This window comes from Balaenoptera ricei, chromosome 7, assembly GCF_028023285.1.
Source record: "Balaenoptera ricei isolate mBalRic1 chromosome 7, mBalRic1.hap2, whole genome shotgun sequence".
Taxonomy (NCBI): Eukaryota; Metazoa; Chordata; class Mammalia; order Artiodactyla; family Balaenopteridae; genus Balaenoptera; species Balaenoptera ricei.
In genome coordinates, this window is record NC_082645.1 from 94,744,757 (window position 1) to 94,772,483 (window position 27,727).

The 27,727-nt window shown below is 39.2% G+C and overlaps 1 protein-coding gene across 3 annotated transcripts in view; it reads left to right on the forward strand.

Moving 5' to 3' along the window:
* Positions 1 to 27,727, forward strand: part of UNC80 (unc-80 homolog, NALCN channel complex subunit) — a 233,754-nt gene that overhangs the window by 31,594 nt on the left and 174,433 nt on the right. For 2 of the 3 annotated variants that reach the window (XM_059927385.1, XM_059927384.1), the window contains exons 8-17: positions 6,494 to 6,755; positions 7,729 to 7,863; positions 9,893 to 10,109; positions 11,097 to 11,237; positions 12,198 to 12,466; positions 13,822 to 14,190; positions 19,358 to 19,504; positions 23,662 to 23,809; positions 24,721 to 24,869; positions 27,022 to 27,188. In XM_059927385.1, the coding sequence (XP_059783368.1) occupies positions 6,494 to 6,755; positions 7,729 to 7,863; positions 9,893 to 10,109; positions 11,097 to 11,237; positions 12,198 to 12,466; positions 13,822 to 14,190; positions 19,358 to 19,504; positions 23,662 to 23,809; positions 24,721 to 24,869; positions 27,022 to 27,188 (2,004 nt within the window). The remainder of the gene's footprint in view (positions 1 to 6,493; positions 6,756 to 7,728; positions 7,864 to 9,892; positions 10,110 to 11,096; positions 11,238 to 12,197; positions 12,467 to 13,821; positions 14,191 to 19,357; positions 19,505 to 23,661; positions 23,810 to 24,720; positions 24,870 to 27,021; positions 27,189 to 27,727) is intronic. The other variant, XM_059927387.1, reaches the window with a different exon arrangement.

Genomic DNA, 27,727 nt, shown 5'->3' on the forward strand with positions numbered 1-27,727 from the left:
GTTTTATTATTTTTACATTGTGCTCATAAATGAGTGTGGCTTTTCGTTTTCCTTTCCTGCTCTGTTCTTGTCTGGTTTCAGTAGCAAATTTATAATAGCCTCATGAAAAGAATGTTCCCTCTTTTTTCTGTCTTTGGAACACTTTGTATAAAACTAGAAACACCTGTTTCCTTAATGTTTAATGAAATTTGGCTGTAAACCTTCTGGGCTTGATATATTTTTAAAATAAATTTTATTTACCACTGTTCAATTTTTAAAGGTGGTGGGTCTATTTAGGTTTTAATTTCTTCTTGAATCAGTTTGGTTGGATAAATATGTGTTCATGTAGGTATTCAAACTTTTAATTCCATTGTTCATAGTGTTTTCCCACATTTTTGAAACCATCACCATATCTAGTTATGTCTGCTTTTTCAGTGATAGTATTTTGATCATACATTTTACTACATTTCTTGATTAATTTTTATTAGTTTTATCAAAGAAATAACATTTGTTTTTGTTAATCCTATCTATCTTTGTTTAATATTTCATTAGTATATGCTCCTATTTTATCTTTTTTTATTCTGTACTGTTTGGGGGTTTATTTACTTTTTTTTAACCTATTGAAGTAGATGGTTACTTCATTATTTTTCACTTCATTATGTTTCCTTTATCCTGCTATAAGCATGTAGATCTCTAAATGTTCCTCTCATTCCACTTTATCTGTATCTCACACGTTTTCATATGTGGAATCATTATCATTCCATGTAATATTTTAAAAATTCTAATTGTAACTTTTTATTTGACCCATGAGTTATTTCAAAGTGTATTTCTAAATTTGCTAACTGATTAGAGCTTTTCTTTTTGCTATTAGTTTCTACTGGAATTCAACTATGGTTAGAGTACTAGGTTTATGTGAGATGTTGAGTTTTCAGTTTCTTTTGAGACTTCATTTGTAAACACTGCAAGGTACAAGAAAATAATGTTAAGTGTGTTATTCAGATCTCCTATATTCTTACTAATCTTTGTATGCTTGATCTACTATTTGCTAGAAAATGTGTGTTAAAATACTACTACTATTATTTATTTGTCTATTTTCCCCTTACAAGTCTCTCAGATCTTGCTTTAAGCATTTGGTAGCATTCTTGTTAGGTATGTACAATACATGTTTAGAATTAGCATAGCTTCCTAAGTTTTTCTTTTAACATTATGGTGACAATCTTTATATCTAATAATACTTTTACCTCAAAGTTTATTTTTTATTATTGCTACACCAACTTCCTTTTAGTTATATTTGCATATCTATACCCATTCTCTCCCTTCTTAAACTTCTGTGCCCTCAACTTTTAGGATTTTCTTTTGTAATTAGCATGTGACTAAACCTTGTTTTTTAAATCCAATGTGAACATTCTTGTCTTTTATCCCATGAATGTATTCAGTATTTATTTTGATAACTGCCATTTTGGATTTATATTTTCCATTTTATTTTATTTTGTGCTTTTTATATACTCTGCTTTTTATGTTTCTTTTTTCTCTTCTGCTCTGCCTGTTAACTGATTGAGTTTTCTCTAATCTCCTTTTTTCTTCTATTGGAAGGAAATTTTCTATTATATGGCTACCATTGAAATGGTAAATCTTGGCTAAATATTATTGTTGTAAAACACAGATTAATATCTGGCAATTTATACTCTTTATACTTCCTGTTAAACCTTTCTTAATTACTACCAAACTTTTTTTCATCCATCCAGTTAAATTTCAGAACAGTATAATTGATTTATAAAAGATAAATCCCTTTGGAATTTTGGTTAGAATTTGTGATATTGTGATTTATAAAAAGAAATATATGATATTTGGTCTTTGTCCTTGTTTCTGGTACAAAGATCCTACACCCCTTAGAGTTTCCTAAGTGATGAGAGGAACAAAGGTGTCTTTTGTTATGTTAATGAGGTGACTTTTGGACAGCATCTGAGGGTAAGGGCTGACTGCCAGGAGAACTAATCACGTGATTAGAGGGTTGGAAATTTTAGCCTCACCCCTGACCTCCCAAAAGGGGAGACAGACTGGAGTTTGAATTAGTTGCCAATGGCCAGTGATTTAATCAATCGTGCCTATGTAATGAAGCCTCCATAAAAACCCAACAGAGAGGGTTCAGAGAGCTTCCAGGCTGGTGAACACATGGAAGTGCTGGGACAGTGGCGAGGCTGGAGAAGGCATGAAAGCTCCGTGCCCTTTCCCCATACCTTGCCTTATGCATCTTTTCTGTCTGGCTGTTCTTGAGTTATATCCTTTTATAGTAAACTGATAATCTAGTGAGTACATGAGTTTCCTGAATGCTGTTAGCCTCTCTAGTGAATTAATTAAACCCAAGGAGGGGACCATGGGAACATCTGATTTGTAGCCAGTCATGCAGAAGTACAGGTAACAACCTGGACTTGCAGCTGGAAGCTGAAGTCCTGGGGCAGGGGTTGTGGGAACCTCCAATCTAGAGCTAGTAGGTCAGAAGCACTGGTAACAGCCTGGACTTGTGACTGGTGTCTGAAGTGGAGTGGGAGCAGTCTTGTAGCACTGAACCCTTAACCTGTAGAATCTGACATTATCTCCAGGGAGGAGGTGTCAGAACTGAGTTATATTGTAGGACATCCAGTCGGTGTCCAGAGAATTGCTGGTGGTGTGGGAAACACTCCCTTCCTACCTCCACACATTGAAACTGGGTACAGAACACAAAAGAGAATTACATTAAACTTATGGGTTCCACCTATAAAGAGTGGAAATCTTTATAGAATTGAGTATTTATTCCAATGATTATAGTTTGTCTTTTTGTTTATTAAGATTTTTTTAAATGTTCTATAGTACTGTTCATAGTGGTTTCCAAGTGTCGCCGGCTTCTTGTATTACCATTCTCTTTTAGTTTGTGGGTTGATGTTCTAGGCTAACTTGTTTAGTGCCTGTGCAATCCTTCCTAATATATCCTGATACTGATTTTTTTTTTCAGTGGTTTGTAAACCATAATATAGGACAATGATCAAATCTTATGTTGAGTGTTAGATATTCCCTACCTAAACTGATACCAACTGATGTTAAATTGATCTTTCTTTCCCTTACTTTTTGGAGTGGATATTTATCTTCAGTTTGTTAGGTCAAATATTATTTAAATTTGAATGTATTAATAAGTTATGTACATGGGCTTCTCATTGCAGTGGCTTCTCTTGTTGTGGAACACGGGCTCTAGGTGTGCAGGCTTGAGTAGTTGCAACATGTGGGCTCAGTAGTTGTGGCACGTGGACCCTAGAGTGTATGAGCTTCAGTAGTTGTGGCATGCAGGCTCAGTAGTTGTGGCATATAGGCTTAGTTGCTCCATGGCATGCGGGATCTTCCCGAACCAGGGATCAAACCCGTGTGCCCCAAATTTTCAGGCAGATTCTTAACCACTGTGCCACCAGGGAAATCCTGAAAAGGCCTTTCTTATTTACATTTTCAAAATGTTTACTGCTTGTATGTACAAAAGCCATTGATTTCACCATCTTTTTGAATCCATTTCTGAAGTTTATCAGTTTATTCAAATAAATGAAGACAGGCAATAAGCGTGTAAACAAAATAGAATATAATTTCAAGTCATGCCACGTGCTATGAAGAAAATTAGAACAAGATGAAGAGATGAATAGTGGGAGAGTGAAGCCATTTCCCATAATGGTTAGGAAAGACCTCTCTGAAAAGATGACATTGGAACAGAACCCAGATAAAGCTTAGGTCATAAGGATAGAAATTTCCACATAGAGAAAAGCTCTGAAGCAGGCAAAAGCGTGATGTATTCAGGGGTAGTAAGAAGGTCAGTGTAAGTAGAGCACAACTACCAGATGTATCCAGATGGGTCCCATCAGGAAGGAGAAACCACACAGTAATTTGAACAGTGCAAGTTTAATATAGTGAATTATTAAGTATAACAGAGGATTGGGGGATTGGGGTAATGAGGGACCAGCTAGTAAGAAGTAAAGAGAATTCTAAAGAACATAGAAATAGCAGATATAATGGATCAGTCACTGACTTTGAAGCTCAGACACAACACCCAAGGAAGAAGCCCCTCCAGGACTGAGATCCAGACCTTGTTGGAGAGGATGGAGTCACACCTCACTGAATGGCAGAGAAGTCTGCGTGGTGCTGTATCAGGGGAACTTGCTGGAAATCTGCCCCCTGGAACTTGTCAGAAATCCACTCTCTAGGGTGCTAGGGAAAGCTGTTCATGGGGGGGCCTCTTAGTAGTGGCACTTTGCTACAGAACTTCCTGAAACGGGATGTGCCAGGGGAGCTATTGGCCCCTGGGTGCTGCCGGCCACTGATCACGATAGGAGCTGGGCACAGGAAGTCAGAACCAGGAAGCAGAATTCTTTCCTCTTGCAATACCTCTTCCATTCCCTCTACTGACAACGCTTAACATCGTGCCAGCTGTCAACAGAAAAATATTTAAAGGACCCGAATCCATTTTCACAGAGCAAGCAGAAAAGATGAATTTGGAGTTAAGAGGCAAAAATAAATAACTGGCACACCAATGCAAGCATGATAATGAGGTTAGAGTGATAGGCACAGCCAGATTATGCAGGCCATGTTGGCCACTGTAAACAGCTTGCATTTTATTTTAAGATTTTTATTTAAAAGTCTATTGGAGGGGTTTGAGCAGAGGAGTGGAGAAACGAGAGAGGAAGCAATAAGACTAGGAAGAAGTAACTGCAGTAAAGCCTAATGGGACATGTTGGTGTCTGTGGAGCTGATGCAAAGTGGTTGGAAGGAGAATCTATGGGACCTCCTGATGGATTAAAAGTTGCCATGCTGTTGATGTCCAAAGCGTATTCTAGCTCCCTGTAAGAGGGATAAACTCTAACATTCCATACGTAGGAACTTATATGAAGAGACGCTTTCTACCATCAGTTGACTGCCCACTCGGTTAAATAATTAGTATCGTAGCAACTTATGTGGTTGAATTGTAACTTATACTTAGTTTGCTACTTCAATTAAAATATTCAAGAATATTAGACTACAAGATAACATCAATGGTCACAACCATCGTGTACATAGACAGTCACCCCTCCACATGCCAGACAATGCTAACGAGAGTAGAGAGGAGAAAGGGCATCACGTGCTTTGGTAGGGGGGCAGAAAGGCTATGAAAATGATCCACAGGGCCCCAGACCTGGTCGGGGTTTGTATATCTGAACTTTTTACTGCACCCACAGTAAGAAATATGTTTTACTCATGACTCATGGCAAGTATGTAAAGTGAAACAGAAGTATCACCAACCATACAAATCCTTACTCCATTTGTTGCATTTTGATAGTTTTTATTCTAGTTAACATTTTAATAATAGTCATATCCTTTTGAATTAATTTCTTGAACCAGTAATGAGTCATAACCTCCAATTCAAAAAGTATGTGCCTAGTAAATTAAGGAGAACCTCTCCTTCTCGCTCTCAGTGGCTGCCTTTTTTTTTTTTTTTTTCTGACGCTCTTCCTGTGTGGGTGGCACCATTTGCTAATTGATAGCAGGGTATAAAATTTTCTCTTTTGCATCATTTAATTCAGGAAGAAATTATGCTGGGGGTTAATTTCAGATTTTAGATTTAAGATTCCATCTTTGGATTCCAGAAGTTCTAAGTTTATAATTTGTCCTGTATTGTCTATCATTCTCACCAGACCATACGTTCCTCAAGGTGAGGAAGTTGAACTTACTTACCTTCCTATCCCCTGAGATGCCTGAGATGCTGAGTAATTGCTTAAAACTAATTTGTAGTGCAATTAAGTTGAACATTAAATAATGAATGTATTGTGTGTTTCAACTGAATAATAGAATTCCAGAATTCTGAGATTTTTTTAAAAATTAGTTTTGCTGTCTTATATGGATATATGACTTTAGAATTTTCAAAATGATTTCATTTTCCTCAGAGTATAACTTCTGTTTGTTTAGCACCTTGCAGTTTCCTTGGCTCCTTTACATAATATTATCAAACTGAAATTAAAATATCCCAATGAAGTACACAATATTATGCCCATTTCTATCAAGGTACAAGTCAACCTGAAAGCTTAGCATAAAAGAAACATCATGATCTGAACCTCATCTGTTTTTATAGACTCTCATCAGTGTCCACCACCCAAATTACTCACCAGCTATACCAACTGCATGATTCTCCCCCACCGACTTAAAACTCATGATTTTTAAGAAAATCCTTGCCTTCGTAGGCATTGTTCGCTCTGACTGAAATGCTGATCTGCTCTCCTGACCCATCCTCAACTTTGCCTGTATAATTGCTACCTATCCTTCAAAACTCTCTCAAATGTCTCTACTTCTAGGTAGTATCTAGCAAAAGCAAAATGAGTGAGACCAGTTAGGAGGACAGTAGAGTAAACCAGACAAGAGATAAGTGAATGAATAAATGACCAAATGAGAAAAGCAGAGCTATAAGCTACATTGTGCCTCCCCTTGGAATGTATGACTGCCAGGATAATCATGTTCTTTCTGCCATTGGGAACAGGGTCTCTCTCGTGATTCCTCCGTGCCAAAGGTCCCGCTATGCCACCTACTTTGACGTTGCTGTTCTTCGCTGCCTACTCCAGCCCCATTGGTCTGAGGAGGGCACTCAGTGGTCTCTGATGTACTATCTACAAAGGCTGAGACACATGTTGGAAGAGAAGCCAGAAAAGCCCACAGAGCCGGATATTCCTCTCCTGCCCAGACCCAGAAGTAGCTCCATGGTGGCGGCAGCTCCCTCACTAGTGAACACACACAAAACCCAAGTAAGAGAAACTTGGTCCATTATCATTTGAACCAACAACTTCAGCCATAACAGATTCTTTTTTTCTTCTGTGTATCCAGCTCTTATTTATCCCAGTGCTGACGGTTGGATTGGTGGGTTACTCTGATGCTATTTTCCATCTTTTACTGCTGGATCCTTCTGCTGTTCTTAAGCATTTAATTGACCATTGAAAGAGGTGCTATCTAAATGTCTCTTACACACAGTTATCTAGAGTAAGCCTCTGTTGATCCAGAATAATGGAAAATGGATCCTCTGGCTAATCAAAATGCTAGTTAATCGAGAGTTTTCACATGTAAGTGTCAATTAATGATATTATAAAATGCATGACACTAGCATTTTACTGAACGTGATTTAACCTCCTTTGGCACAGCTCAACATTTTCCAGTGCCTCAATGTCATCATTAGCAATATCATTTTTTGATATATAGTCTTGTTCTTTATTATAGATGTTTGGAGGAATAAACTGAATGTGCACTGATGACATCCCCCTGAAAATCACTTTTTGATAAATGAAAGTCCTAGTACCAGCTTGAATACTTGTTCTTTTCATCTTTTTCATCAATACCACATATTGAATATGTAGAGAAAAGTACGATTCACTGTGTGTTCCAGTTGTTTGGGCTTACTGAAATGTGATTTGGCTGTGTCTAAAAGATGTCTGCATATTCTGAAAATAAACAGGAGCAATATCAGAATGAAAAGGAAATATGCTCTGTTTTAGTAATAGATGATTCTGCCCAAAGTGAATATCTCCTCTGGTGAATCATTAAATGTAAAAACACTTTTTTTTTTTTTTTAATAGAAAGAGAAAAAGAGATACCTGTCCCCTCCTTATTTTCTTAGCTTTCCTAAATCTGGAACTTTGTAGTCTCACTGTTGAAACTCCAAACAGAAGTTACAATTAATATGAAATATACCTCTAAGTCCTTGATCATTAATCTACCTTTATTAAGGATCTCACCATGAAGTGTAATGAAGAGGAAAAATCTCTCAGCTCTGAGGCTTTTTCCAAAGTTTCATTGACCAACCTACGTAGGTCTGCAGTCCCAGATCTTTCTTCAGACCTTGGCATGAACATTTTTAAGAAGGTGAGTAGAACCATTTATGGTCTTTGCATTTTGGTAATAAAAAAAAAAAATACACAGTGGGCATGAGGTGCTTCTGATCATGCTGCAGAGTTGGGTGGGATGAGGAAGGGACTTCAGAACAGAGGTCCACTCCCAATTATAGCACTGGCTGGCAGCATGACCTTGGGCAGCATGACCTTGGGCAAGTCCCTCCTTGTGCATGAGTACTTCCCATTCTACATGTTATGTGGGGTTGTTACAGAACTCAGTCCTGATGATGTGTGTAAAGTGCTTTTAGTAGTGTGGTTATAGAGATGGTTGTAGTAGCAGTAATGGTAACTTACATTTGTATGGCTCATTCTCATTTTACCTAGCACTTTATATAAATAATTCTCATTTAATCCAATGAGATTTTTATTCTCCACAATTTATACCTAAGAAACTGAGTCTTAACTGCAGTTCTTAAAGTGATGGGATCATCATGGAACATTTATTCTTGAAGTCATCTCTGTTTTAAAGGCAACAGACAAACCAAGCTTTGTTGATAAAGTAGTAAATCCTTCTAACTGACCCCTAGGTTTACGACCATCACTTCCCTTTGTGAATGACAGTGTAGGTTTCCATTCAACAAACATTTATTGAACATCCATAAGAAGCTAGAACCATAAAGGTGGGAAATTAAAGGTGGAGTCTTTGTGCAAATAAACTGACTTGGGAGTCAATTGACTGGGGTTCAAATTCCAGCCCTACCACTTTCTACCCATGTGATACTGGCAAAATGATATTGGTTTCTTCATCTATAAATGGGTACATAATATACTTACCTCAAAAGGTTATGAGGATTGAGGTAATGCATGTAAAGTCTTTATTGTGCCTGGTACTTAGCAAGTACTCAATAAATGTTAATTATTATTCTCAAAAAAAAAAAAAAAAAAGAAATGAAATGGGACTGAGCCTTAAAAACCTTATGTAGTCTTTGAAAGGTTGAGTTCAAACTCAAAACTAGGTCTTCTAACTAAATAATTCATGCTCTTATGAATCCACACTTCACCTCTCTATAAGTGAATGGAGCTAATCAAATAGAAAATAATATGTGTAGAATAATATATGTGTGATGGCTTATTTTTCTCTTTTGCAAAATGACTGGTTTATGTCAATGAATAACACAGAATTAACAACCTATCTATGAACTCAGAGTGTTGCTACACAAGTAGTCCTCTGCCTTCATTGATGATGCAGTCATAAGCAATGGCTGTAGTTTTTCTAAAAATGTCATTCAGTGGGGGCAAAAGAGGTTTTCCATACTGGCTGCACATGAGAATCTCTGCAGAACTTTAAAAAATTCAAATGCCCAGGCCTGACCCCAGACCTATTAAGTCACAATGGCTAAAGGTTAGGCCCAGACATCGATATATTTTAAAAGGTTTCCAAGCAATTCTAAACTCTTAGTTATACTGGACCTTGAACTTATTTGACTGGTAGGAGTAATAGAGTTGCCTCTCCTTATGGACAGAGGCACACATTTGAAGTTGTTTGGCTGAAACAATGTATCTCAGTCTGGAGAAATGGAACAGAAAAAGACTGGCTGGTCCAAGTGATGACTCAGGGATCCTATACCCTAACCCAGGGTTTCTCAAGTTTTACCAAGCATCAGAATCACCTACAGGGCTTATTAAAACACATTGCTGGCTTCCCCTTTTGGGTTTCTGATCCAGTATGTCTGGGGTTGAACCTGAAAATTTGCATTTCTGACGATTTCCCAGGCACTGATGCTGCTGGTCTAGGAACTACACTTTGAGAACCACTCCTCAAACCCAACCCAGCAAAAAAACCCCCCAGGAAATACATTATCTTTTCCTTAGTTTCCTTCACTCTTTTGACACATTGTAGAAATTTCTTCCATCTCTATTGGATGACATTCAGTGACTTTCCAGGTCTCCTTTTCCTGAAACATTTCCTGTATTTTACCCCAGATCATGAAGCCCTTTGGGAAGCAAACTGTAACCTTGCCTTTGCCCTGTGCCTGACCCTTCATCTCTCATTTCTGTAGTTCAAGAGCCGCAAAGAAGACAGAGAGAGAAAAGGTTCCATCCCATTCCACCACGCGGGGAAGAGGCGGCCTCGGAGAATGGGAGTGCCATTCCTGCTGCATGAGGACCACCTGGATGTGTCCCCCACCTGCAGCGCATTCTCCTTCGGAAGTTTCTCTGGGCTTGGAGAAGACAGGCGAGGCATGGAAAAAGGAGGCTGGCAAACCACCATTTTAGGTGACCACAAGGACCTTCCAAAGTAGGGCAGAGCTTCAGTGACCTGTTTAGAAATCTGGATCTAGGGCTCCCAGGGAAATCTGGATCTTTCTTGAATAGTTTAGTCAAGGAATTTGGGCCCAAATACAGGCTCCCCAGGACCAAAATAATGCTGTGTCTTCATAGCCAAAGAAATGCAGATAATTGAATTATGCAGCAATCCTGTATAATTAGACAGGTCATAGCCCTATTTCTTAGATCATTCTATAGTTCAATGATTTTATTTTATTGAAGTATAGTTGATATACAATATTGTGTTAATTTCTTCTGTACAGCAAAGTGACTCAGACATATATATATATATATATATATATATATATATATATATATATTCTTTTTCATATTATTTTCCATTATGATTTGTCACAGGATATTGACTATAGTTCCCTGTGCTGTACAGTAGGATGTTGTTTATCCATCCTATATATAATAGTTTGCCTCTGCTAATCCCCAATTCCCATGCCTTCTCTCTCCTACCCCACCCCCCTCCACCTTGGCAACCGCAAGTTTGTGCTCTATATTAGATCATTCTTGATGAGGACACATGGCCTTAGAGGGTTCTGTGCATTAACTTTCATTGTGAATCCAAAGACAGACTTCTCTTTAACTCAGATATTAAAAAAGGAAGATGTAAAGAAAAGAAAAAGGAGCTTTTTTTTTTTTTCCTTTCTGGATGTCATATTAAGAAGGCCAGCTTAAAAGCAAGAGCTGACAGCTAGCGGGGACCTAACAGATGGTTTCTGACATTTGGCTTAGATTGGGGCTGACCTTATCACAGGCAGCGTCATCAATCATCTCGACCCTGAATGTTCCCAAGGCAAGCTAGTCGGCTGTGCCTCACATACTGCCTAATGTCCCCTCACTATCACTGCTGTCCTTTGGACAGACAGAATCTTGGCAGAATCTTCAGATTTTCAAACCCTCTTGTGGTGCTTTTGTCCATCTCAGGGAAATTTAGCCGGCGGGGCAGCTCGGACGCGGCCACTGAGATGGAGAGCCTGAGCGGCAGGCACTCCCACTCTCATCACACGCTGGTGAGTGACCTGCCGGACCACTCCAACAGCCATGGGGAAAACACCGTCAAGGAAGGTGGGTTGGAGGCGGCCCCTGCAGGTGGGCGTCCAGGTTCTGTTTCCTGTTTTTACTCCATGTTCCATTTTCATTGTAATCTGGCTCCGTGTGCTTTTTGAAAAATTGCATTCGTGTATTACATTGCTTGATAATTTACTTGTGAGCCATTCTTAAAATTTCCTTAGTAGCAAGAGCTATTGGATAGCACACTATGAACACCATGCCTCTCAGGGAAAGCAAGGGCAAGCCATTCATAGTTGTTTTCAAAAGAGCATAGACCTACAGGGCTAGGAGAAACTTGAGGGCATCTATGATGTCCCTCTGAAGGGCTTGTCCACTTTCTGTGGGAGGAAAGTCCCTGCCTTCCAAGGCCACCTATTCCCTTTCCAGACAGCTGCTATTTTGTGCTTTATGTGGAGCAAATGTGTGTCTCTGGATGGGATCCAAGATGGGGGTTTCTTATTCTGTGCTCTTAACCTATGAGCATAAATGTAGTCCCTCTTTTCCCTGGGCTGTACTTCAAGTATTTGATGACATCTATTAGTTACCACCACAAATTTATGTTCCATTATTCTTAAGCAAAGGAGAAAAAGAATCTTTCTTGTTTGCTGTTACCTAAATATACTAGATAAAACCAAATATTTTAACAGCTATTTACCTGTGGGGAATACTTCAACCAAACTAGTTTAACTATACCAGTAGGGTCTATCATCTAACAGTGAGTAAAATGCACCTGTTAGACAAAAAATTCTAGCCTGGGTCTCAAGCCAGTTAAGAATTCACATTTTCTATAGCCTTCATTGTTTATCAGATATTACATGACTTAACATCATGGGAGTTGAGAATAGCTTTGAGACTACTAGTCAAATATCTGCTAATGCTGTGATCGTGGTCATGATTTAAATAGTAGTATAACTGTCTAACATGATGTCATACATTAATATGGGGAAAACTAAGACGTTGCTTTCCTTTTTTTAGTTCGATCCCAGATCTCCACTATCACAGTTGCAACCTTCAATACCACATTGGCGTCATTCAACGTAGGCTATGCAGACTTTTTCAGTGAGCATATGAGGAAGCTCTGCAACCAGGTGCCTATACCTGAGATGCCACATGAACCCCTGGCATGTGCAAACCTGCCTCGAAGCCTCACAGACTCCTGCATAAACTACAGCTACTTGGAAGACACAGAACATATTGATGGGACCAATAACTTTGTCCACAAGAATGGCATGCTTGATCTTTCTGTAAGGAGCAAGAATTTTTCTTACTGAAGCTTGAAAGATATAGAATCTTTGGCCCAGTTTTTACAATGTTGGATAAAATGTGCATATAAATTCTTAGAAATGTTGAGCCTTTAAATGAAAAAGCTACCCTTTTAAAAAATATATTTATTTATTTATTTGGTTGTGCTGGGTCTTAGTTGCGGCAGGCAGGCTCCTTAGTTGTGGCTTGCCAGCTCCTTAGTTGAGGCACATGGCCTCCTTAGTTTTGGCATAGATGTGGGATCTAGTTCCCTGACTAGGGATCGAACCCCGGCCCCCTGCATTGGGAGTGTGGAGTCTTAACCACTGTGCCACCAGCGAAGTCCCTGAAAAAGCTATCCTTTTAAAAAAAATTTCACAAGTGTATCACCCATCTTAGATGCACCTTTTCTTTTCTTTTTTTTCTTAAGCATTACATTAGATTTGATCTGATCTCAGAATATTTTTATAATCTAAAAACATTAGTGAATCCTGAATACACGTAGTAAATATATGTGTGTGTGTGTGTGTGTGTGTGTGCGTGTGCGCGCGCGCACGTGCGCGCACGCTAAGTCCTTCTTTCCTAGAATGGAAGTAAAAAGTTCTCAGTTTGTTTCATTTTGTTATATAAGCAGCATGACTATAAACCACCCATATAGCAGGAGAAAATGAATAGAAGTCCATTAAAACATTTAAACCTGCATTCTCAAGAATGCCTGTCTTGATTATGGTTATTAGCATATGAAAGGGTTGTTATATTTTACAAATATGTCACACAATTTTTTATTTCACATTAGGGAACCTGGCTCAGCAAATAATTTAAAATATCAAAATCAATAAAAGGACATAATTTAAACATGCAAATATTTTGCTTTTAAAATTGAATGTAGATAATGGTGCAATTGCGAATGTGCAAATGTTCCTCTATTTTGTGTGTAAGGAAACCATTTCTCTTCACCCATTATTGGTAGACAGCATTATTGGCAAGGAATTATAACACTTTGATTTTAAAAATCAGTTGAACAAGTTTCCATTTGGGCAAATAATTACTCTCCCATTAATTCATTATGTTTTGTTATCTCCATTAACTGTCTATATTATGGCAAGTCTTATAGTCCTTAAGTGAGATAACACACTTATACATTTTTAATTCCTTGGGTGATTTGTACTCTATATTAAGCACATACACAAGGTCCCAATGCAGCTTAATAAGATCATCTGAAAATTACCTGAATTATTTATGCTTAAGTGCATAGAACAGCCTAAAGGAAATGTATTAAATGGAATAACCAAATCTATTTAGGAAGAGGTAATTCAAGTAACTTAATCACTCTCAGTTTACTTTTGTCTTCCCCCAGGTGGTTCTGAAGGCTGTTTATCTTGTCCTTAACCATGACATCAGTTCTCGCATCTGCGATGTGGCACTGAACATTGTGGAATGCTTGCTTCAACTTGGTGTGGTGCCCTGTGTAGAAAAGAACAGAAAGAAGAGTGAAAACAAGGAAAATGTGACTGTGGAAAAAAGACCAAGTGAGGGAACGTTCCAGTTCAAAGGAGTATCTGGAAGTTCCACCTGTGGATTTGGGGGCCCTTCAGTTAGTGGAGCTGGAGATGGAGGAGGAGAAGATGGAAGAGGTGGTAATGGAGGAGGTGGAGGAGGTGATGGAGGTGGAGGTGGAGGAGGAGGAGGTGGCCCCTATGAGAAGAATGATAAGAACCAAGAGAAGGTATGACTGAACCACCTTTTGTGTCCTCTTGAAATGTTGTTCCTGATTTCTTTCCAATTCTTGCTTGCCAGCAATTTGTTGACTCAGAATAGCAGCTAGTCACTAGAGCAAGAAAGTGGTGAGTCTAGAAATCTCTTCATTAGGTTCTCAGCAGGCATTAGTAAAAACAGTTACGTGAAATTGTATCCTACATTCAAAAGCCATTGCCATCCAAGCAATGTTAGAACTAATTCCCTGGTCATGTTAATTCTGCAAGAGAATATCTCAGATACACTACATTGCCATAATTCTCAGTCTGCCAACAACAGTCTCTTTCTCAAAACTTTCAGGGTCTGACCTAATGGAGTGGCATTCTAGTCTTCTCAGGCTGCCAAAACAAAATACAATAGATTGGGTGACTTAAACTACAGAAATTTATTTCTCACAGTTCTGGACTCTGAGAAGTCCAAGATCAAGGTGCCAGCAAGGTAGATTTCATTCTGAAGCATCTTCTCTTGGCTTGTAGCTGGCTGCCATTTTGCTATGTGCTCCCATGACATCTTTTTTCTATGTGCGCACAGAGAAAGAGAGAGCAAGCTCTCCAGTGTCTCTTCTTATAAGGGCACTAATCCTATTGTACCAGGACTTCACTCTCATGACCTCATTTAACCCTAAAATTTACTTCCCAAAGGCCACATCTCCAAATGCCATCACCCTGGGGGGTTAGGGCGTCAACATATGAATTTGGGGGAGATGCAAACATTTAGTCCATAATAAGCAGTATAATTTTCCTGAAAAAATTTAAATAAAGTTCTTTCTCTTAATTTAAGGAACATATTTTTAGGTAGCCTACTTCAATCACAGGTAAAGGGAAAGAAAGGGAAAATTTTTGTTTAGTTAGTTGGTTTGGAAGACTAGCCTTGGTTCTCTTATGTCTCAGTGTGTCACTTCCAGGTGTCTTTAGCTTTCTTATCACTGATTGTTCCTGAATTTAATTCCCTTTGACTTGACAACACCTGATTTATGATCTCAGTGCTTAACGTCAATAATTAGTTTTCTCTTTTAATTTGAATTTTAAATAAGAACTACTGCAGCTTAAACTCATATAATTTATGCTGCTTTCAATTTGGGGTTTTAGTTGGAAAATGCTATTAAGGGATTGAAATCAACAAGAGATTTGAATCTCTAACAGGTGACAATCTACACATCAGGCCAAGTGTTTAGAAGTATAAGATTTCACTGTACAGAGTTCTACCACCTATATATTATCTAGAATATAAATTGTTATTTTCTTGTAAGCTATCAGGTTTTTACATCTGAATAAGTGTTCCAGTGCTCTTTCCTCTTTTATATTTTTTTCTCCATCTCTTTCCAGTCCTACCCGATGCATGTTTAATGTGCATTTATCATCTCTGTTTCTTCCCTGATTGTCTACTCTCATTTTTCCCAATATTTGTGGACTCTGATCTAATTATTCCTGCCCCAATATTCTTAGGTTCCTGAGCCTAAGCTTTTCTTTAGGATTTCTTCTCCTGCCTCAATCATGTATACGTTTTCCAATTCTAATAGACTCTTCTGGTACTTAAGGTCCCCAACTTCTTATGTTCCCAAACATCACTGAGGACAATCCAAGGATCCTCAGATCTCACTGTAGATGAAAATTATCTAAATGATGGTATAGATCACAAGGGATTTGATATTGAATCCTAAGATCTAAGGAGTTATTCAATCAACAGTTATGTAGGAATTAAAAAACAAATACAAGTTTATAAGGACCAAATTTATAAACACAGCAAACAGTGAGATTCTTAAATATTCAATTTTTTTACCTGTCAATTTAGGTGGCCACTCAAAGAGAGAATAGTGCTATGTCATTATGTCATAATATTCAGGGGAAAATAGAAAGAAAAAAATTAAAGTTGTGAAATTTTGATAAGCTCTTATCAGTAAAGCTTAGATGTTCCCTAAATTGATGAGGGCTTTGTTATGTTTATGAAGATCTCTGAAGTTCATTATTAGAATTTTGTTTCTGTTTTGTTTTTGTTTTTAGCTCAAAAATTTCACCCAAGTAGTGGGGATTTTTTTTTTGTTTTTTAATATTTATTTATTTGGTTGCACCAGGTCTTAGTTGTGGCAGGCATGCTCCTTAGTTGCAGCTCCCGGGCTCCTTAGTTGCGGCACGTGGGCTCCTTAGTTGTGGCAAACAAACTCTTAGTTGCGGCATACAAACTCTTAGTTGCGGCATGCATGTGGGATCTAGTTCCCCAACCAGGGATCGAACCCAAGCCCCCTGCATTGGGAGCACAGAGTCTTATCCACTGCGCTACCAGGGAAGTCCCCCAAGTAGTGTTTTCATCTACTTTCTTATTAAAGAACTGCAAGTCTCTTGCCTATTTAAAATCTAGATATCATACTAGAAACTTGATAATATAAATGCTACTTTAACCAAAACTATCACTTGATCAGGATGGGATTTTACAAAGTCAGATAATGTGTTCTCCAAAACAGCCACCAAAGATACAAATGTTTTGTAGTTAGTTCTACAAAATAATATTCTTTGTAATACAGAGAATTTGTAAAATCATACCTGACCGTAGGTCAGATGCATTGTACTTGTGAGTCACACAGGTCTGTTCTGCCTCTATCCCATCTGTTATTTTCAGTGGAATCAGGAGGTTTATCTAATTTTGCAACCTAGTAATGCCAGGAGCATGCGGGAATTGATTAATTCAGAAAGGAAGATCTAATTTCTATTTCTATATTTACCACTAACTGGTACTGAGAGCTTGAAATGTTATTTAATATGTGTCCTGATTTCTGGCTGTAGCTGGATACAACTTTCTGAATGTCTTCTACTAGAGGAGCCAAAATCCCAAGGACATCTGAAGGTCCAAAGAAATACAAATAGATATTTACAAAAAGCTTTTGGAGCTAGGAATTTGCTTTAAAGGAACCTATGATATCAATAGTCTTTAAATGTATGTAAGTCAGTCTTCCAAATCAGCCCTTACCCAGGGTGACCTTTGGCTGTGCAGGCTGTGTACTCCACAAGGGCTCTCGGCTCAGGAGTCCAGACAGGACTGAAATCCAGTCTGAGCTCTGCTCACCAAGCTGTTTACCCAAGGGCTGCAGCTACTGAGAAGGATTCACCTTTTTCTAGTTCATCCACCCAGAGGAGTGCCTTTTCTAATTTGCACAATGTTGCCTCCAATGGATAGCAGTGCCCCACACCTAGAAATAATAATTAACACTGGTTTTGCTATTATTACATGCCTTCCCTGTTTTGCCTCACAAACTCTGTGAAATACATATTTTTATGATTCCTATTTTGTAGGGCACAGAGTGGCTACGTAGCTTGCCCAAGGTTATGGAGCTAAGATTTGAATTTAAAACATTTCTGAATTTGATATGTATGTATGTATGCATGTATAAATAAATAAACGTATGTATCTGTGTGTGTGTATGTTTGTGTGTATGTATGTTTGAGTCTTCCATTTACAAGCATCTGAGCTGTAGAGTTCGCAAGAAACAGACTCAGACAAGGAGATATGCGCACAGGAGGTTTCCTGGGGTGTCTGCTCAGGATCAACATCTGTGGGGTGCAAAAGAAGCAGGATGGGGCAGAGAGAGAAGTTGAATTGCAATGTAGTTGTAACGGAGACTTCAGCCCATCACACAGGGAGCTCCAGAGGTGGGATGGCTCTTCAAAGTAATCCCCGGGTGAAGTAAGGGAGCCCACTTTATTCCACACACCTCCCCACACACACTCTTTATGCTCTTGACCAGCCATTGGAGGCAGACTGCTTCCAGGAGGAGAGCATAACCTGGGTCAAGGCAGGTCTCTTTAGCTAAGGGCAATGCCTGGAGAGGGACTCACCTGAGAGCTGTCATCCATCAATACTCCCAGCAGCTCAGAGAAGGAATGTTCAGTTCTGAAGGGGGCATCTCTGGAGTCCAGCACCACATCCACTACATGAGCATTTGGTTAGGAAAAAAGGACCAATTATATAACATTAGGGGAGCAGAGAGCCTACCCCATCACATAATGAACAGCACATGATGTCTAGATAACCCCCATCCCTTTCACACCCTCCCTGCATTTGAGTATGCTTTCTACGTGGGTGGCCCCAAAGTTTATGTATCAACCTGAGCATATGAAGATGGAAAAGGCCTTCACAATTTACAGAGCAATTCTTATCCATTATTTCATTTGTTTGGCACGGTAAGCTGATGAAGTAGGAAGGGAAGCTATTAGGATCCTCGATTCACAGGTGAGAAAAATAAAGCACAAAGAGATGAGTTCATTTACCTAATGTCATATGCAATTAAGGAACGGGAGCTGGACTCTCAGGTCCGCGGTGGCTGTGCTGACAGCAGAAAGTAGCTAGAAGGACTGAGGAATGTTGGCGCTTCCTGAAGGTAACGGCACTCCCACGCCGGGATCTGCATCATTCCTTAGCAACAGCGTCCTTATGCTTCTTTGGAAATAATTCAAGGAAGTTCATTTTTCTGGAAGCTATGTTCTTCACTAAGAACAAGGATTAAATGAGTCAAGAGAGAGGATGATAACACTTCTCACAGTTCACCTCGGGAGGGCTTCCGATTTAGCCTCAAACAAAGAACCATGCTGAATATTTACAAATTTTTTGGTATATTCTCTCTTTGCTTGTGCATGAGTATTACAATGTAGCGAAGGTATAAAATTAGAAAAATCCTTTGAAAATGTCAGAAATTGCCACACGATTTCATAGTTTCAGACTTTGATCGGTTCCAGAAATTTAGCAATAATCCTTGCTTGGTGATATTAGCAGGAGCCTGTGGATGAGGGTACCTTCTGGAAAAAGCTACTTGCCTTCATCACTGGTAGTCCAGACTGTCTCTAGACAGTTATTCTGATAGTGTAACGAGGATATGAAAGCATGTCTTCTAATAAAGAGGTCTGCATTCATATCCTGTAGCACTAGAGGGTGTTCAAAATGCATAAACATTTTCTTTCTCATAAGTCCGTTCTAGAGTTTTGAAAAATTAGCTTGCCTGTGGAGCCCTTGACAATTCTATTTCCCAAATTGCAGGGGCTTGCTGCAAAACGTATAAACTTGGTTTAATAATAAAATAGAGTCTTAGCAGCAAAAGAATCTTAGTGACTAAATGAACAGAATCTTCTTTCTTCCTCGTTCATGGGTACTAGGATGAAAGTACGCCTGTAAGCAACCATAGGCTTGCTCTAACCATGCTCATCAAAATAGTGAAGTCTCTGGGATGTGCCTATGGTTGCGGAGAAGGACACCGAGGGCTCTCTGGGGATCGTCTGAGACACCAGGTATTCCGGGAGAATGTAAGAGAACTAAAGTAGATTCCATTTCCTCTTCCTCTTCCCTCCCTCCAAATTAGGAATGAGTCCTTTGACAATGAGGGTCAGTGTTCCCTGAAGAATACTGTATTTTGTAAGGGTAATTAATGCTGTCTTAAGGTGGGAGGATTCCCACAAGATATCTCAAGACATCTAAAACCCAGGCTTAGGAAAGTTTAATTGGGAAAACCACTTCTGCCTCCTGCCTGGGCAGGCCAACTCCCAATTGGTAAAAGAGTGTACAATTGGAACATGTGAATTAGAGTTTGAAAAAACATTGCAAAGATGAATACATTTAGCAAGCTTCTGATAGTCCGTGGCAAATAACTTTTTAATCACCTGCCTGGGTACTATGGAAGCATATGTTATATTAGAAAAAGGGATCAAAGTTTAGGACTTGGTTTGTTGTTCTTAGATACGGAAAATGGCCCTTATTGGGACAAAATAGGACTACAAAAGTAGCCAGTCATTTTCTGGCTGCTTTGTTTGAGAATGAACCTTGACTACTAAATATTTGAGATCATATCCCTTTGAACTGTGTGAAACTTGAAACTCTGCTCTCAGGCTTGCAAAGCATAATTCTGTAATGGAACATGGAAATGTAATTCCAGCTCATTTTCATTTGCCGCCACTGGTGACTACTTTTCACTTAAGACTTGAGCAATAACCCACCTCCACAACAAGTCCAAAATGCAACAGTTGCCCTTATACATACTTTTGAACTGAAATATTTAAGAAAATATTCCCTTAAAAACAAGGGGTCGATGCAAATTTGAGACCAGGAAACCCTTTGGCATAACTTAGCAGAGTTTTAGGATCATGTCAAAGTCTAATGCCAGCCCATTTTTCCTTGGTATTAGGTTTTGTCGTGAAATGTTCACACAGCCTTAGCATGCTGTGTTACTTTCCTAATCTGTCATCTACCTATCTATCCATCTGTATATCATTCTCTTTCTTTTATATTCTATGGTGTTGTATTATATTAATTATTTGCATGTGGGAGTTTTATTCATAGTAATTAACTTCTAAATTCTGAAACTTGAAAACTTTGACCAAGATCTAGATTTTGAGGCCCCAAATTTTAAGAAATCAAAATAATAAGTAATAAGGCAGTAGAAAGCTGACATTGCCCCCATCTCTGCACATGTGTATGTGATTTTTGATCTTTGATTTTTATTCTATCACAGTATGAATAAATGCCTTCAAGGCTGAAACCACATCACTCCTCATGCAGAAAACCAATTCTATGAAATCAAACATCAAAATATAAAAAGAAGTGTCATGCTGCAGTTGGAGGTATAAACTCATTCTGATATCAGAATGTGTCTTTCTAGAATTGGAGAAGCTAGGGCTAGTTGGATCAGAAACCACTTGAGAGGCTGTTGTTACTGCTTAATCACCATATGTTCTTTTCTCAAGAGTACTGAATATTTCCTGTCAGGATGTCCAGTTTTCTACCTGCCTTCTCAACTTTGTTGATTTACATGGCAATACTTCCATTCTCTAGTAGCCCAGTTCAGTACTCACTATAGGGATTATACTCACTTGTCCGTGCTTAGTAAACACGTTGTCCAAGAGGGAAATTTGAGAAATTTTCCCTGGGAATGTCTAATTCAAGAAGCTAGATATTTCCGGATTTCTCTGGCATTGGATTATCAAAAGTTACTTAGCTTTTAATATATTAAAGACATTTCTTACCTCTACCAGATCAGGTCCTCTATACTTTTATTTTTTTAATAAACAGATTATTATTGCAACGATGTTCATCAAAGTGCCTAGCAATTCCAGCATGTTTCCTGGAATAGTCTAATCATTAGCTTGTAGTCCCAAATTATTGAAAGGGAATTCACTCTTTATATCTCTTGGAGAAGTTTAAAATATTCATTCAGAATCAAAATACGTATGGTTTGATATTCTGATTCTTGCTTGAACTTCTGATTGAACTCATTCAGACGTTCTAATAGCCTCTAAAGAGCAGATTTGAAACAATGCCTTTTTTGGTGTATTTTACAGAGAAGCAAGAAGTACTTTACAGGCTTCATTTTATAGCAAGAATCATTTATTTTATAAGAAAAGAAGCTTGCTTTAGAGCTAGCAACGAGTAACCTCTGGTTAACACCAATTTCCCAATCTTCTATGACCGAGTAAAGGAAAAATGGGAAAAAAAAAAAAAGTCAATCCACCTGACTTTGTGATACAGATGGAGAGACTATAACAAGGTCACACCAGGATGCCTATTGCTAATTACAAGTTTCAACCTTTTATAATCTTCCTTTTTCCTCTCGAGTTTTCCAAGAATCTTTCTCTGGGCCTTGATTTGTCAAAATGGTCATGTAACTTAAATTTTCTTCTGGGCCACCATTAAGGCCCACCAATAAGTCCCAATTCTCAGGGACTGCTTTCTCGGGGATCTAACTTCCTTGCTTCTGTCTGATTGTCCAAATTTCTCTATCCTCCTTTAAGGTTGTCCTCACCCAGGCACCCCTCCCTTCTTTTTTTTTTTTTTTAATTTATTTTATTTATTTTTGTCTGCATTGGGTCTTCGTTGCTGCCCGCGGGCTTTCTCTAGTTGTGGCGAGCAGGGGCTACTCTTCGTTGTGGTGCGCAGGCTTCTCATTGCGGTGGCTTCTCTTGTTGCAGAGCATGGACTCTAGGCACGTGGGCTTCAGTAGCTGTGGCATGCAGGCTCAGTAGTTGTGGCCCGCAGGCTCTAGAGCGCAGGCTCAGTAGTTGTGGCGCACGGGCTTAGTTGCTCCACGGTATGTGGGATCTTCCCAGACCAGGGCTTGAACCCGTGTCCCCTGCATTGGCAAGCGGATTCTTAACCACTGCGCCCCCAGGGAAGTCCCCTCCCATCTTGATCTTTAGCTTTTTCCCCTCAACCCAGAGTTCTCTCTTATCATTTTCCCATTTCATTCCATTGTTAAGGACTTTCTTTTTTATGATGATCTTGTTCTCCACAAGATATCAACTAATCTCTATTATTGGTCATCTTAAATCTTTTTTCAAAGTAGGTGTTATCTAGATACATTTTCCCCAACAATCACTATCTAAACTATTCATGTGACTATTATATCATCGGAGAAGTAACCACTATGAGGAGGTAAGACCCTGGCTTCTAATTTTGGCTCTGCTGTGAAACTTGGTGTATCAACTTGGGCAAAGTCCTTGACTTCTTTGAGTCTCAGTTTCTTCCACTGTAATATAGGGAAACTCTTCAAATCACAGAGAAAGTGTGAAAGTCAAATGTCGTTATGCACTTACAAGCAAGAAACACATTTTAAACAGCAAAGCACTGCACAAATGTGATTTTTCTCTCAATAGTAAGAGAGGGTTAGGGAGCCCCCTAAGGGTCTCAGATAGTATTAGCGCATTCTGTCTGTGGCCTTCTCAAACCAAAGAAGGTGATTTTATTTGTTCTGATGGTGGGGATTACTTGCTTTTTCTTTGCTAGATGGCAAAATTATTTGCTGGATCATAAGAAATATATTTTTAAGTAGCAGGGCCTAGTGGATGGTCAATTGCTTTTCATATCCTGAAGACCAATTTCTATTTAAATACCAAACTTCCACATTCAGAAGCAGACACAAAAATCAACAAACTAGACTTGCCTTTATTTTATGCCTCTTTCATGTTTCAAAGATCCTTCCCTCCTGACCATATAAGAGGACTCTGGACAAGCACTTCCTATAGCCCCTCACACCATCCATTAAATCTACTTAAATTCAAGATAGCTGAGCATGGGAGTGGCCTGCTCCTTCCCATGGCACAAACCCTTTGAGGTTTTCTAAACCTTGATGACCAATCCTATCACTTACCTAAATTTTACGCTTTAAGTTTTTTCATTGAGATCTTAAAATCTTGATCTTGGCAAAAATACTGAGCTCTTTCTGGGGCAGCATTAGCCCCTAGTTTGGGGTTTTTCCTGAGGAGCAGCCCTTCTCAAAGTCATCTACCTAGTACTGCTCAGCCTGTCTCTGCCCACTGCATTCTCAGACGAGAGGGGCTGGCAGGGTTGGTGGGCACCAGCCAGCAGGGATGGATGGAAGCTTTTGCCTTTTGAGGGCTTCTGTCGCAGACCACTGGTATCCCTAGCTTAAGCTGGTACCTGTGACTTCTTCACTTTTCTTCCTTCCTTGCAGGCCCAGAACTGCCTCACTAAGTTATACAAGCTAGATAAGATGCAGTTCCGACAAACCATGAGGGATTATGTGAACAAGGACTCTCTCAATAACGTAGTGGACTTCTTGCATTCCTTGCTAGGATTTTGTATGGAGCCGGTCACTGACAGTAAGTAAAGCTGCGCCGAGTTCCAGGAGAACTCGCTGGGAGGTGAAGCAGGTAGCGTTTCAGAGACACCCTAAATTTCTAGGGATAGAATGGAGAGGAAAAGATATCTGTTTGTGTGTGTGTCGTGTGTGTAGTAAAATATAAACATGAGAAGCTTGTACATCATCTTTGACACATTTTGGAGGCTTGTGTATATGTATACATATATCCCCTCTGTTTTGGATTTCCTTCCCAGTTAGGTCACCACAGAGCACTGAGTAGAGTTCCCTGTGCTATACAGTAGGTTCTCATTAGTTATCTATTTTATACATAGTAGTGTATATATGTCAATCCCAACCTCCCAATTCATCCCACTCCCCCTTTTATTTGTGATCAGTCTTTTCTGTTTCCAGTGCTGGCATGAATTCCCCTGCAGGGCCCTGTCCCCCGCCCTTCTCTCCCCCTGCCGGCTCACCTGGTCGGCCCCAGCTCACTCCACTTCTCACAGACTGAACAATTTCCCCTGAGAAGCCAGCATTCTTCACCACCAAAAAAGCCACATCAAATTAAGTCTGTCTCCACCGAGGGACCATTTAGTAAATCATATTTTTTTTTATGTGATCACCTATTTAAAAACTGCTTAGGTTTAAAAGACGTTCTTAGGGTCAACAGTTGATCCTCTTTTTGTTGCTAAGATTTATCAATTAAAACATTTCTCAAAGTGATGGAATATGTCATAGTAAAGACTCTGAAGGAGACTATGAGTTGTTTATCTTTAAGTCCTCATAGAGATGATCAAACCAGGAGTATCCTCAATCCTCTGTTTCTGTGTTTTGTGTAGCCCTTCAGTAACTCCTGGAGTACTTCATTACTTCTTTAAACTATGTAGCTGAATGGAAACACTGCCTTTAATTGGTGCCTTTGCATTCCAGACAAGGCTGGGTTTGGAAATAACTTCACCACGGTGGACAACAAATCCACAGCCCAAAATGTGGAAGGCATCATCGTCAGCGCCATGTTTAAATCCCTCATCACGCGCTGCGCTTCAACTACGCATGAATTGCACAGCCCTGAGAATCTGGTGAGAGGCTCACCTCTTCTTCCCACAGGAGTTCTCAGTCTCGTGCCGTGGCCTTGAGAAAGAGAAGTTGAAGTCTAAAACTTTTAAAGTTAAAATATCTATTTTCTCAGTGTCACCAGTAACTCACAGTAGAAACTCAGCAACACATTTCTCCTCCGTTACTTGTTATCCTACCTGCAAAGTGGCTTATCTCTTCCATCTCAGAGGTTCTGTGGTAGTTGCTGAGATAGTTGCTAGGTACTTAGAGCCCTTCAGAGAGAAGGTGCTAGAGCCCAGCGTGTTGGCTCATGAATTATTAAAGAAAGTTATACCAAGCTTTTGTTTGAAACCACGCTTACTTAAAAAATTAATGCAAATATGCTGCTGAAATGGGTTTTGTCTTCTTTTATCGAACACTGTAATCTTTTAGCTACTCTTCAAAAAGACTGTGTTAATTAAACCACTGAAGCCACAGGTACAGAGAGCCAGGCTATAAAAGGTTAGTGTTTAATTGCTACTAAGGAGATTGTGGTTTGGGATAGTAAAATGTGGATGAAGACTGAGACATCTGCTATGACTAGATGAATTCAGGTCTCTCCCAGGAATAAAGAAGCATTTCTCTATCTTACCAATCTGTTAGATACAATGACTGCTATGCAGAAATCAGCCCATTTACACATATGGACACTATCTGCTAATCTACCTAAATCAAAGAAATGGTCTTAAGCTACTCTAAACCACTGAGACTATGTATTCACTTAACTTGAGATAAACAGAACAAAACCCCAAATGAAAAGGAATTTAATTTTGCTGATTGTTGAAGCCATCCTAGCAAGGTTCTTGGAGCTTGTGAATAACTTGGGTACCATCCATGCGTTCAGTTTGGTCATGGCAAGCAGTAATTTGACAAGTTGATTATAGTATATGCAAGCTCTTATATGTCTTAACCTACAAACTCATGTATAGAAGAAATACTATATTTCTTATTTTTCTTTAAATCAACTTAAGTTTGGCTTTGGACCCCCATTCCACCAGAATGGCTGGAAGTTGAACCTCAGTCATTCATGGGTCTCCCCACCTCACAGAGTGGTGCAAAGATCCCTAAGTCTTAGGTAGGACCCAGCGCCTGGTGAGGCTCCGTGGGTTTCAATCATCAGTCATGCCTCTTAGTTCACATAGTGCTCTCTGCTGCTTAGGGATGGGCTCTCTGGTGAGTTTGGAACCCTTGCTTTCTGGGGCCTTGCCTTCCATGGAGGAGCCACCAAATTGCAGAGTGAGAGCATAGGGCCTTGCTGCCCACAGGACCCAAAGGACATTCTATGTTTTCCTTAGTAGTTCTTCCTTCTGCTTTTCCAAACATCATAGGCATAATTGTCCCAGTGGTCTTAGGTTTTGAAACCCAAAAGGGTTATAAGGTAAGTAAGTGTTCTGTAGACTTCTGTGTTCTGCTTTGTCATGAACGTTTCCTAAGACAAAGAATATAGTAACTACCTTCTTAAAGAGAGAAGAGAGAGGGGGAAATGCTGAATGCAAAGCTTAATATCTTAAAAATAAAATAAAAGTCCTGCATTAAAAGTTGAATCACTAATATGTTGGTTTTAATAGCCCTGTATCATCTTCAGTCCATAGTCAAGCTCATGTTCAGCTGGGCTACAACATACATATTATTTGTTAAATTTGTTAAACGGATCATCCTTGAATATCAGGCTCTGTTGGAAGTGTCTAGAGGACTTAGCATATTTTATCACAATGATGCAGAAAATTTGGAGAAGCTGAACAGAGACTGAAATCTCTAGTCTAGACAGAATTCTGATTGCCTTTTTTTTGCAGGCATCTCTTCAGAAGTCACAATTAAGAGAGAAAATTAAAAGCTTGCGAATCCAGTGGTTAAAAGTGTAAATTGATGTCTTTCTAATGATACAGCCAACTTTCTGAATATGAAGCATGGTAACCATCTTTTTTCATACTAAGGATGATGGGCAAGGTTCTTGGTAATGTTACCATAGGAACAATGGAGGGACAGGATACCGTTGGTTTCACTGTAGTAATATGTTTTCCTTTTATGATTCCAATGCTCATCTAAATCCAAGGAATTACCTTCTACCCCTCTTTCTGTGAATACTATTCAATCACAGCTATCTTTCCCCGCACTTTCCTTCTGGCCTCCAAACAGGGACTGTATTGTGACATCCGTCAGCTGGTCCAGTTTATCAAAGAGGCCCATGGGAATGTCTTCAGGAGAGTGGCCCTCAGTGCTTTGCTTGATAGTGCTGAGAAGTTGGCACCAGGGAAAAAGGTGGAGGAAAATGAACCGGAATCTAAGCCTGGAGGTGGTAAAAGGTTGGAAGCTTGAGCTCTCTGAATATGAGGGTTTGCCTATGTCTGTAGAATATAATCTTCTGTTGTACTGTCCATGTGGTTCCTACATAGTGTGTAACTCCAGTACAGGGATGGGGGAACTATAATTTTTTGTATGAGTGATATCACTGGTGGTGGCCCAGCAACAGATTAGAAAAGGAATGAGTTTACCGTCAAATAAATGCTGCTTTTGTATGAATCAGAGCTCAGTTGATCCCAAACTTTCATACACTTGAACCACACTTCAAAGCTCTTAATTACATGGTAAAATGTTGTCTGTGTTTTGGTCCCTTCTATAGCTAACTTACATTCTTATCCAGAAAGGAAAAGCAATTACTGTTACCATATCATCCTGTTCAGCAAGTAATATTTTTAACATGGCAAAAGACAAATTGCTGAGCAATGCCCAATTATTTTTTCTTCTAATAAATATGAATTTATTGTATGCCTATTGTGTAAGAAATGCCACTTACGAAGATTAAAAGAAATACCTAAACTTAAAATCCTGCCTGTAGTTAATG